At 44.3% G+C, this 12,256-nt stretch overlaps 2 protein-coding genes across 11 annotated transcripts in view; one reads left to right on the plus strand and one right to left on the minus strand.

Moving 5' to 3' along the window:
• The window catches only part of DNAH3 (dynein axonemal heavy chain 3), a 203,145-nt gene extending 199,760 nt beyond the window's left edge, over positions 1 to 3,385 (minus strand). The window contains exon 1 of the mRNA XM_061209863.1: positions 3,347 to 3,385. Coding sequence (XP_061065846.1) covers positions 3,347 to 3,385 — 39 coding nt within the window. The remainder of the gene's footprint in view (positions 1 to 3,346) is intronic.
• Positions 3,386 to 8,164: 4,779 nt separating this feature from the next.
• LDAF1 (lipid droplet assembly factor 1) overlaps positions 8,165 to 12,256 on the plus strand; it is a 37,744-nt gene continuing 33,652 nt past the window's right edge. For 8 of the 10 annotated variants that reach the window (XR_009703320.1, XR_009703315.1, XR_009703317.1 and 5 more), the window contains exons 1-2: positions 8,165 to 8,305; positions 10,771 to 10,968. Coding sequence is in view for 3 of the 10 variants with exons in the window: in XM_061208999.1 (XP_061064982.1) it covers positions 10,873 to 10,968 (96 nt within the window). In the remaining 7 variants the exon portion in view is untranslated. Of the gene's footprint in view, positions 8,306 to 8,711; positions 8,735 to 9,150; positions 9,252 to 10,770; positions 10,969 to 12,256 lie in introns of those variants that run through there. The other 2 variants (XM_061209002.1, XM_061209000.1) reach the window with 2 other exon arrangements.

A 12,256-nucleotide genomic window follows, 5' to 3' on the forward strand; every position in this document is an offset into this window, starting at 1 on the left:
CATTATTGGACAGATTTGATTTATTTGGGTCAGCAAATTAAGTCATGCAGGGTAACTGGCAGAAGGTAGAGAGGCAGGGGGTATATGAATCAGATATTAGCCATCCCATGCCCCAACCAATCCCTCACTGATGACTCAATCTCATAAAATAATAACATTAACAACAATAACATTTGCCATCATTCTAAATATTATGCGCCAGGCACTTATGAGATTTTTTATACCCATGTTCTAGCTGAAACTAAGGCTCACAGAGGATAGGTAACACATACTAGCCACACAGAGGTGCTTTCATTTTTTTTAAGATTTTTTTTTTTTTTGATGTGGACCATTTTTAAAGTCTTTATTGAATTTGTTACAATATTGCTCCTGTTTTATGTTTTGGTTTTTTGGCCATGAGGCATGTGAGATCTTAGCTCCCCGACCAGGGATTGAACCCGCACACCCTGTATTGGAAGGCGAAGTCTTAACCACTGGAACACCAGGGAAGTCCCCAGAGGTGCTTTTAAATACACATCACTCAGCATCCCAACACACTGGAAATGGCAAGTATCACTTATACGGCAAATTACTTTGGGCATGTGTTGATCTTAAAATTAAACAAAAAAATGCAAACTCTTAAACAAAAACGCATACTGAGCCTGGGAGTTTTAAAAACATAATAGGTTCACTGATCTAATGGCCTAATTCAGTGGTTTTCCAAAATTTCAGACCCACTAACAGAACTTTATTAAACATGGGGATGCTCAGGCTCCACCTTAAACAAGATGACCCTGTTGTTTTCAGCTTAGCACTGTGCCTGTCTCTCTGCTCTTGACCTCAATTTCAAGGATCTAAGAATCGATGAATCATCTCCAAGAGCCTTCTCTTTCACTACTGAAATTAATATCAGATCTGCACTGATGAGGTAAACAAAATGAAAAAACTCAGCATCAACTCGAAAGGAACCTGGTCATCCAAAATGGGTACTATACCATCCAAGGTAGATTTTGGCAGCAGTATTTTCAGGGAAATGAAGTCATTCATGGTTTCCTTCAGGATCCCAGATGTGACTGGGACATACACTGACATATACTGATTGATAAGTTAGGGCTGTCTGCATTTTGTCTTTGCAAGCAAGAAGGTTTTGCGGTCAGTGGAAATCTTTCCCTTGGCCTAGCTTTTAAATCTGTTTCAAATAAAAATATTCATTAAAAGAACAACAAGCAAACACCACAAATTTCAGACATCTTGAGTAAGTTACAGTTGAGGAGACTCTTCTGCAGTTGAGGAGAATATTAACATTATTCAGGAGGTGGCTTAGCATTCATGCTTCTGCTTATGGTTGGGGTAAACCTGATTTCAGCCCTGACATATACTGGGAAGTTACTCTTCCCAGCAAAACAGGCAGACTAGAGCCCTAGTGGACATAACTGGCTCTACTCCAATTTCTGTCCATGCTGTACAGTTTCCAGCCCGTGTCCAGGGTAGAGCATGTGATACAGGTCTGGTCAGTCAGAATACTCTCTCCTCCTAGACACTGTGATTGGTTCAGGGATAGGTGTGTAACCCAAGCTGGGCTAATCACAATCATTCCTGACACTTCTGATAGTGCTATTGAGAAAGAGGTACTCTCTACAGCCATCTTTGCCTTATGTGAAAAAAGTCTTCCTTAGATTAAAGCTAACATAAGAGAAAGCAAAGCACCAGAAGGACAAAGACAGACTCCCAATGACATCAACTGGACCCCAGGATCCAATTTGGACTTCTCAATTACTTGAGCCCATAGATTCCTTTTTGGGTTTGAGCCAGACTGAATTATATGTAAGTCCCTCCATACTGAGAGATGGTCATCCAAGAGATAGACACAGAGGCAGCTGAGTCATCATATAAAGAGAAAAGCCATTCTTGGGATGATAAAGAAAGAAAACAACATTTTGCAAGAAAGCAAACTAGGCACTTTGCTGGTGGCACAGTGGTTAAGAATCCGCCTGCCAATGCAGGGGACATGGGTTCGAGCCCTGGTCCGGGAAGATCCCACATGCTGCGGAGCAACTCAGCCCGCACGCCGCAACTACTGAGCCTGCGCTCTAGAGCCTGCAAGCCACAACTACTGAAGGCCGTGTGCCTAGAGCCCATGCTCCGCAACAAGAGAAGCCACCACAATGAGAACCACACGCACCTAAACGAAGAGTAGCCCCCGCTCACTGCAATTAGACAAAGCCCGCACGCAGCAACGGAGACCCAACGCAGCCAAAAATAAATAAATAAAATAAAATAAATAAATTTATATAAGAAAAAGAAAGCAAACTAACATTGAGCATTTTGCCGAGCACAATGGAGAGAAGCAGAACCGCTGAAGAACAAATTAAACTTTAAGCTAGTTCATGGGCACAGACTAAGACTTAAACACACAGAGCCATTAAACCATGATAGCAGAAAACAGCTCAGTTCATGGGACAGGGACACATGGGACACATACAAGATTAGTAGATCTAGAAATCAATTCATAAAACAAAGAGAGTTTTCTTGAACCCACCTGGTTAAGAATCCTCTGTGGCACCTTCAAGGTGAAAGAGATGGAGATTTTTTTAAGAACTACCTGGCTACCCAAAACGGTTTGTTAAAAATATTAATGCGTAAGTGTTCTCTCTGGTAAATTGCAGAGCGTTTCCATTTCAGGGGGTGGGCTCAGTAATTATCAACAAATCCACTTTAATTTTACAAAGTTTTGATTTAAAATGCTCTTCTGGAGTGTAAAATGCTCCATACACTTCAATGTATGGCAACTTAGTGGATCTTGGCTTCTCCACCAAGATTCTGGCACCTAGATTGGGTAGAACTGTTACTTTCAGGTGCTTATTTCTGACTACATGTGATGTTTGCAAGTCCTTCACGGAAGCAGTTTCCAAATGCTCACTTAAGGACCTGCAACAGCAGAGTCACTAGAGTCTTAGCTAAAAATACAGACTGCAGGGCTCCACCCCAGACCTTTGAGATCAGAATCTTTGGAAGTGAGGCCAAGTCTCTATATTTTCAAGATACTCCCCAGTATATTCTTATGTACCTCCAGTGCTGGGAACTGTTGGATGGAACATATGGTCTAATGGCCTTGAAAAGGAAGGGAAAGAAAGGTGTCTATTTCTGAAATTTTCTCAGCAAAACTTGAAGATGTCCAAAAGCCTAATTCAGAACAAAGCATAATTCAAGGACATTATGTGATTAACATATATGCCTGGTCAAGGAGATCTAACATGGCAATTGGTTTATGACTGAAACATCCCCTTCCCACCCACTCCCAATTTCCCTACATGTTGAAAATACTACAGGTATGAAAAAAGAAATACACCTTAAAATTCATACCTACCTTCTGAGATGAGCAATCCATGTCACTCACATTGTCCATTCTAATTGGACCTATAAAAATACAATAAAAGGAACAAAGAGCTCTCAGCTTCTTCCTCTACTATCAGTGGCTCTGAAATTCCTTATAGCATAATGGGGATGACACAGATTATGGAACTTTCCAGATGTTCTGAAAGCTCTGTTCACAGGGTTGCCTCTCCGAGGTCATGGACTTCAGCCCCCTGAGGAGTTTTCAGGTAGAAGAGGAAAGAAAGGGAAGCTAGAGAATGAAGAAGCAGCCTTGGGGCTCTGCTGGGCTCTGTGCTGCGGCTTCCTGTGATGGTCGCTCTTCCCTTCCACTGAGCAGCACCTCCCTTGGAACTTTTCCAGGAATACACCGAGTTCACTGTAGAGGAAAAACTGAAGCAGAGTTACATACTAACACAGAGAAGAGGGAGGAAGCACCCCACCAAACAATCCCCCTGGCAGCCTGAACTCTTCTCTCTCCTCCTCTCGGGTTATTTTTAACACTGGAGGAGCTTGTACCCAGGTCCTGGGGCCAGTCACAAGGCTTCAGTGTCTGTTGCTAGGAAGGAGGGGCCTCTGTTGTGCCCAGATACAAGACTGGTCTTGACTCAGCTCTGTGTCCAGGTCTCTCCCTTTGCTGTAGGCCAGCTGTCCAGCAGGAAGTTTCGGTGACAGGAGGGAAGGTGGCAAGGTGTTTAGCAATGATCCAGGAGGTGAATGGTAACAAGAGGTTGTGCCTTTGGAGGGGCCTAAATGTACACAGAGTGGTGGTTAAATTCTTGGGCCCTAGAGTCAGACAGGTCTGGGTTCAGATCCTGCCCTTCCCATTTAATTAGCTATGTGGCTTGAGCAAATTGCTTAATCTCTCCAAGTGTCCTTTACAATGTAAAATGCCAACAATGTGACAACCTACCTCATAGGTGGGCTTGAGAGTTTAATGAGATAATACCTGTAAAGCAACCTGCACATAGTAGAAGGATGACCAACTTGTCCCAGTTTCCTGGGACTTTCTGGGTTTTAATACTGCAAGTCCTGCACCCTGAGAACTCCCTCAGTCCTGGGCAAACCGAGACAGCTTGGTCACTCAACACAGTAGGCACTCTATAAGTGTGGCTAACATCATTCTCATGATAAACACAGGAACACATGCACACGTACGCTCACACACACAAGATACAATTAGCTGCTGCCCAGACATTCAAAGCACATGTTAAGTGGTCACTGTCAAAATTCTCTCAAAATCAAGTTAGACTTATTGAGCTCTTTTTGGGAGACAGGCTTCTATATATATATATGTATGTTTTGTCATTCAATTTTTCCCCAAACTCCATGATGTTGACATTTTATGATTGACGAAACCAAAACTGAGAAAGAAACATAATTTTCCTAAATTGCCAGGACTTGTAAGTAGTGCTGATACAATTTGAACCCTGTCCTTATGACTCCAGAGTCCAGTGTTCTTTCCATAAAGTACGTGCCCATAAAACAAACATTTCTGAGATCTTACGATGAGCATTACATAGTACCAAGTACTTCCATTTCTCCTTTTTCTTACTTTTCCCTCAAAGTTTGGCTTTCCATACCTTCAAAATAACCTTGAGGCTCCTCATTCCTTACATTTGCACTCTCTACCATAAGGTATATATACAGTTTCAAATAGTGTTTGGAATAAATGAGGCAGTGACAGGGTTTGAGACTTTAGACGGAAATGGGGTTATTACCAGGCCTCCTATAATAGGATATGAAACCCCATGTCCCACAAAAAAACCAGCAACTGTAACCCAACAAAGTAAAGAACTTTAGAAGGGGGCTGGTAGGGTGTCCATGAGCCCCATGACCTTGTGGGTGAGTAGGAGACACACCTCCCTTTGAAATTTTGTGCTTTAAGTCTATCTGTGTCCAAAAACAGCAAAGCAATAAATACAGCTTTCATTTATTGATGTATATTAGCTGCTGGCACTGTGGTAAGCACTTAATGAGCATCATCTTTCCAAATCTGCTCAACAATGGAGAAGATGAATACAACTATCCCAAGTTTCATGACTGAGGAAACTGAGAAACAGGGAGGTTAAGTAATTTGCCCATAGTCACTCAGCTAGGTCAGCAGCAAAGTTAGAACTTGACCTGATTATGGAATCTGCTCCATGACTTTAACCAAAAGCCTACATGTAGTCTGAAGAAAGATAGAAAATAAATAAAATATCTGCCAAAGAGAATGAAAATTCCATCATCTCCCCTCTGCCCCAGGCCACCTCACTGGCACCAGAATTGCTTGCTGACTTAATCTTCTGTTCAGCAATTTCCAAGTGAGGATGCAGGCCTCAAATCCCTTAATCAACTTCAAGTACATAGGGTTGCCAGATAAAACACAGAATGCCCAGACATACTTATACTAAAAAGTTATCTGTTGCTCACCTGAAATTCAAATTGAACTGGTTGTCCTGTATTTTTATTTGCTAAATCTGGCAATATGGGGAGAAGAGGTCAGCTAGGCTCTAGGTTATCCCCATCTTTGTGTTGTTAACAGCTTAGAGTCTCAATCTGTTGCTGGAAATTTTCACACATTTCTAATTCAGAGCCCAGTGTTTCTGGCAGATCTTTTCTGAGGCTTGAAACAGTTGCTTATCCAGGGACTTATTTTATTGACCCATCCAATGGTCAGCAAGAGCCAAGTCCTTGTGCTACTGAGAGATGCTAAGATTCCCACCGTTGGGTAATATATAGTGTGGTAGAGAAGGCAGCCAACACACAAGGAAAAGCAAAATCTGGCTGGCCCTACAAAAATGCAAGTGGAAGGAACTAGAAGATTCACAGAGGTTCCCCTAGATGGCACCCTTGAACAAAATTTCCAGTGAAGGCCTCAATTCAGCTTCCCAAAGCAACACCCACCAGGGAAGGAGGGTTGCAGTTTTGTCCTAGAGAAAAAAACCCTCCAAACCCAAACAATAACCAACCCTTTCCTGGATGGGGCACCCATCACACTGCAGCTGAACAAAAGGCATGAAACCGGACAGGACTGCCTGAAACGTAAAAATTTAGGGACACTTTTCCGTCCATGTCCTCCTATCTTCACCATTAGCTCCCCCCTTTGGCTCTTGTGGAGTTAGAGCAGGATCCCTTAGCTTATTATTATTATCCCCAAGCTTATTTCTCTATCCACCAGCCTGATTATTTCTAGAAATATTAGTTGGTAGAAGTAATACATCATTGGTGGGTGGGCAAAATCAGTGAAAGACGTCAAAATAAAACTGTATCGCATATTTGAAAGTTGCTAAGAGAGCAAATCTTAAAAGTTCTCGTCACAAGAAAAAAAATTCTGTCACTGTGTATGGTGACAGATGTTAACTAGGCTTATTGTGGTGATTATTTTGCAATATACACAAACATCAAATCATTACGTTGTACAGCTGAAGCTAATATGTTATATGTTAACTATACTGCAATATAAAAATAAACAAAAAAAATAAACCAAGTAACCATGATAAGACACAGAAAAAAACAAAGCACAATACGTTAAATAGTTTTGAGCTCCTCCTATGTTCCCGATAGGTGCTAAGTTCTTTACAGCCATTATTGCACCAGTCCTCACTACAACCCTGTGATTGCTTTTCTCTTTCCTAAAGAGTTATTTTTCAGGTGGCTATGGACACAAGTCACATTGGATAGATAGATCAACAAAGGTCCCTGGATGGAAAGGGCATGAGAACTGTGCAGTAGCAGGCCAATTCTCAAGTCTATCCCTCTCTCCATTTTATAGATAAAGCTGAAGCTCAGCGAGGTTAACACATCCACACAGTAAGAGTCTGACCTGGGATCAGAGTCCAGGACTGTTGGACCTCAGTTCATGGTCTTTACGAGTATGGCAGTTGTTCTCAACCTAGACAACTGTGCCCCCCAGGCGACATCTGCCAATGTTTGGGGACATTTTTGGTTGTCTGCAGGGAAGGAAAATACTGCTGGCGTCTAGTGGTTGGAGGCCAGGGATGCTGCTAAACATCCTACAATACACAGGACAGCCCGCTCAACACAGAATTTTCCTGCCCAAAATGTCAATAGCGCTGCCCCTTGAGAAACCCTGCTGTATGGGCTGGATTTCAGGCCAAGGAACATGTGTTCTGGCTCTGACTTGAAACTGAAGGATTTGGGATTAGACTTTTTCATTTATAAAATGGAGATACTAATCGAACCCACCTTTAGGGATCTCACTGGCTCATGATATTTGCGTTTGAGAAGTCAGGGTTAAAACCTTCCAGTCAAGGTCGTACCTCATCACTTGTCTGTCCTGAGCTCCACAGATGCTTCCAGAAGAGCTGGTTCAGGGTATTTAGGCAGCGGAAGCCCTGAGACCCTGGGAAAACCCGTTCTCAGCTGCCAGTCTACCTGTCTCAGAGATGGCCTGGGCGCCCTCGCTCCAAGCCAAGAGTGTAGGAAGGGCAACTCTCTCTGAGGCTCGGTTTCCTCACGTGCTCCTCACTCGTGGCTCGTCCAGGAGGCTCCAAAAAGCTGAGGGAGACAGCGTCCTTTGCGAGAGCTGCAGGCGGGGAGAGCCAAGCGAAGGGGAGGGGAGGGGAGGCACAGGGAGGGACGGGGAGGGGAGGCACAGGGAGGGACGGGGAGGGGAGGCACAGGGAGGGACGGGGAGGGGAGGCACAGGGAGGGACGGGGAGGGGAGGCACAGGGAGGGACGGGGAGGGGAGGCACAGGGAGGGACGGGGAGGGGAGGCACAGGGAGGGACGGGGAGGGGAGGCACAGGGAGGGACGGGGAGGGGAGGCACAGGGAGGGACGGGGAGGGGAGGCACAGGGAGGGACGGCGCGGGGCCGCGCGGCGGAGGAAGACGGCTGGCGGGGGTGGAGTGAGGCCGCAGGCTCCGGCTCCAGAGCCGCCGCTTGGGCGTGTCTCCTCCAGCTGCCCGCACGCTCAGCTCGGCCTGCAGCGCGGCCGCCGGGACCAGGTGAGAGCTGGCAGCTTGGGTGCAGGGGACCCGGCTGGCTAGACCCCCCCCCCTCGCCGGGCGGGACAAATTTTGGAGGAGGGCGGGGGGGGGGGGGTCGGTTGAGAGGTTAGTCGGTGTCCCACGCCCGAAGCCTTCAGCCCGACGTTTGGTAATAAGGGGAGTCTCATCCCTCAGAGCCCCTGCGAGACCCCCATACACACACACACACACACACACACCCCTACACCTACTACTACATTTGGTAAAAGGGTTGCCATTCCCATCCCACCCCGGACCCTTCCCCTTCTTGGGAAACCTGGTTGGGAAGTCTCCAAACTCCCTCTTTAGGATTAATGAAAATGGGTGCCCTCCTCCCTCCCGGGTTCCTCTTCTCTACGGAGGGCCCCTCCCCCCTCACTGCGGAGAGGGGAACTCCAAGTACCACAGGTGGGATTCTCCTCCCCAAATTAACGACGGTGTGCTCGACTCCCCGCCCCCGAGCTCCCATTTCTCAGCCTCGGTGCCCCCTCGGGCGCAGAGCCCCCTCTGTACCTGCACCACCCCCCTTTTCCCCTCTCCTTGGATCCCAAGAAACTGGCCGCCTGTCCCCTCTCGCGTCTAGGAAGGCTGAGAGACTGGAACCGGATGGGGAGGGGGAGGTCTGGATAGGCCCGAGGCGCCCGGCGGTTCCCGGCCTCAAGCCGGAGATGCGACCCCTTCCCCGCCCGGCTGGAATGCTCAGGGTTTCCGTTTGTCCCGGGAGGGGCGGTAGTGGAAGAGCCGGGGGCTTTTGGAGGTGGGGGGGCGTGGAAGGGGAAGGGCGGGTTGGCTCGTGTTCTCCTGGCTCAGCCCGGAAGGCGCGGAGAAGGCAGAAGGCGGGGAACTGTGCGCTGCGTCGGGTTAAGGGGTTGCCGTCTTCCCTCCTCCCGAGACCTCTCAGCGCCTGGGGAGGCCCCTCCGAGGAGTGAGTGACTAGGGGGTCTGGGGATTGGTGGCCCGGTGTTTGCATTCCACGGATGTGGCCGCTGGCATTTTACCCACGCTGGCCCCTATTGGACTCCCCAAACCGGTCCGTGTGGCGCTTGGGTTTCCAAGGCCCTGGGAGACCAGTAAGGGGAGCTGGGCTTGTTTCTGACCCTTGCAGATTGGCGATTAGGGGAATTGAGTGCTGGGAACATCGCAAATTAAAATCGGTGCCAGCTGTAGCTTCAGAGACAGTATGGGAATGGGAGTTTAGTCCTGCCCTGTTCAGGGGATTCCTGTTTCACAAAAGGGATTGTGGCAGAGACACTCTAGCTGGGGAGATTAAAATGTGCTTTAATTTGGTGCTAGACCCTATAGATATTAGGAGATACCTCTTCCCATCTCACATAGTTAGTATGGGGGACGTTCCATATGGTAAATAAATGTGAGCATCTCTCAGTTAATTTTGTCCACTGTGACAGAATCTTTTAGGCGTTTGTGCTATAGGTCAGAAGATCAGTTATAAGGGAGAAATAGAAAAGATATCTGTGTCCAGCCCTACAGTGTTTTTCTGGGAAATATAAAATAACTATATTTGTTTATATGAAAATAAAAAAGGGTTTAAAAGATAGATATCTAACTTAACAAAAAACTTTTATTAAAAATAAATAATTATGTGAGATTGGGACACTCCTGGAAATTCCAGGCTGTTGAGTCACAGGGTATAATTGTGGCGAAGTCTGTCCCTCAGGTGCCTCTCATGTTATGGAGCTGAGACTTACAAGTAAATAGAGAATAATTTATGGCACAATGTAATTGGGAGCCAACCTGTTTAGTGTATTGGCCACTGTCACTTGTTTGAGAAAGGTTTTCTGGCCAAAAAATAAAAGGCAATAGGCCTTGAAATAGTGTATTCAGCTTTCTTACTTTCTTCCACATTCTTTTCACAATTTTGTCAGGCTAAAAAAATAAACATAAGCTCTCAGAGACAATACCATTAACATTTTGTTATATGTCCATCTAGATCTTTTATTTTACTATGGATATATACATAAAATACATAAATACATAGATGTATTTTATATTATGGATATATGCGTAAAATATGTAACAATATATATTCTATAGTTTTCACATCATAGATATATTTTTATTTCACTAAATAAATATCAACATCATTTTAATGGCTATACAATACTCCATTGTATGAACTTATCATTATTTAACCTATTTCCTATTAGTAGACAGTTAGCTTCTTTCCACTGTTTTACTATTTATGTATTAGAAATGGGTACACCGCACATCCTTTTGGCATGTTTTGATATAACTGATTATTTCCTTCAAGTTCCTGGAAAATAAATTGTTGGATTAAGGTGTGTGCAATTTGAAATTTTGATAGATATTGCCAGGTTACCCTCCATCTGCATGCCCACCATCAGTGTGTGAGGCTAGTAGACTCTCTTGTTGGTTCAGTTGGGTGAAGACCACTAATGGTTTAAGATACTTTTCATTTCCTCCAGTGACAGCAAGAGACAAGGTGACATGAGAGATTTGACTGTGCCCTGCACTGAAGAGCTTACTGGTAGAATTAATCCCTAAAGAGACCTGAAGTGGGTTTCAGGATGGTGAAAGAAGAGCCCCCGAGTACTTCAAAGGACTTGCAGGAGCTGCAGAGGAGGGTGTCTTTGCTGATAGCGTCTGTCCAGAGTAACTCAAAGGTCAGTTTCCAATCAGAGCATATAATGGAAGATCCCAAAATAATACTAGCTTAAACACCATAGAAAGTTATTTCTCTCTCAAGTAGAAGAAATTTGGAGGTAGGTCAGGAATCTTTCTAATGCACCACCTTGTCATGTCTGAGTTGTGGCCTTCAAACTGTCCAAGATGACTGCTAGAGTATCAGCCATTGTATCCATATTCTAGGCAATAAGATGTGGGGAGAGAAAGACTTGCATACCACCTCCAATTTAAGGAGACTTCCTGGAAGTCATACACACACAAAGCTTCCAGTTGCATCTCATAGACCAAAATTTAGTCTTATGATCATCCCTTGTAGCAAATGCAATTCTGTAGCTGGAAATAGAGGCAACTCTTAGTCTGTGCCACAGATACCATCCTTTTTTTTGTTTTGCTGTTAATTTTGACCTGTTACCCTGAAAATGAGAGGCTAACGTCTACTTTGAGCCCAGTGTTCCACTAGAAATCCAGTGTTCAATAGAAATACGACATAAGCCACATATGTAATTTAAAATTATCTAGTAGCCGCATTTAAAAAGTAAAAAGAAGCAGGTGAAATTGATTTTAATAGTGTATTTTATTGAACCTATCTAAAATATATTTCAACATGTATTCATTATAAAAAATATTAACGAAAAAAGTTACTGAGATGTTTTACATCCTTTTTTGTACCAAGTCTTTGAAATCCAGTGTGTATTTTACACTTAACAGCACATTTCCATTTGAACTAGCCATTTTACAAGTGCTCAATAGCCATTCAATGGCAATGGGACTTGAGATAGTATATTCTGCTTTCTTGAACTTTTATCTTTATTGCTTTCTTCTATGTGCCTTTCAGCATTTTTTCAGGGAAAAAATAACAGCTCTCAGCGATAATATTATTAACATTTTGTTGTTTGTTCTTCTAGGCTTTTTTTCTATGCAATATACCCATAAAATACATATGTATATGTAACAAAGTGAACTGGTTGGTGATCTGTTTTTTGTATTGGACACCACTAGGATCTATTTGAGGAGCAGTCTTTGCAGTCTAGAGCAATATACTCTATAGAGATCTTTTCTGAACTCATCCCCAAATGCCTCTGGCACTCTTTGTGGATTTAGCAAGATATTTTTAGGCTGGACAAGCAGCTTTCTAGCCAGCAGGCTGAGACTCTTGTTACTAAAAGTTAGCTCCGTGAGAAAGGTCCTCATACTCATCTACATGTTTAGTTGATTCTCGTTATATAATTTGTGTTAGTTCTGTTCTGTTGAGTCACCTCAAACACT

This window comes from Eubalaena glacialis, chromosome 13, assembly GCF_028564815.1.
Source record: "Eubalaena glacialis isolate mEubGla1 chromosome 13, mEubGla1.1.hap2.+ XY, whole genome shotgun sequence".
Classification (NCBI taxonomy): Eukaryota; Metazoa; Chordata; class Mammalia; order Artiodactyla; family Balaenidae; genus Eubalaena; species Eubalaena glacialis.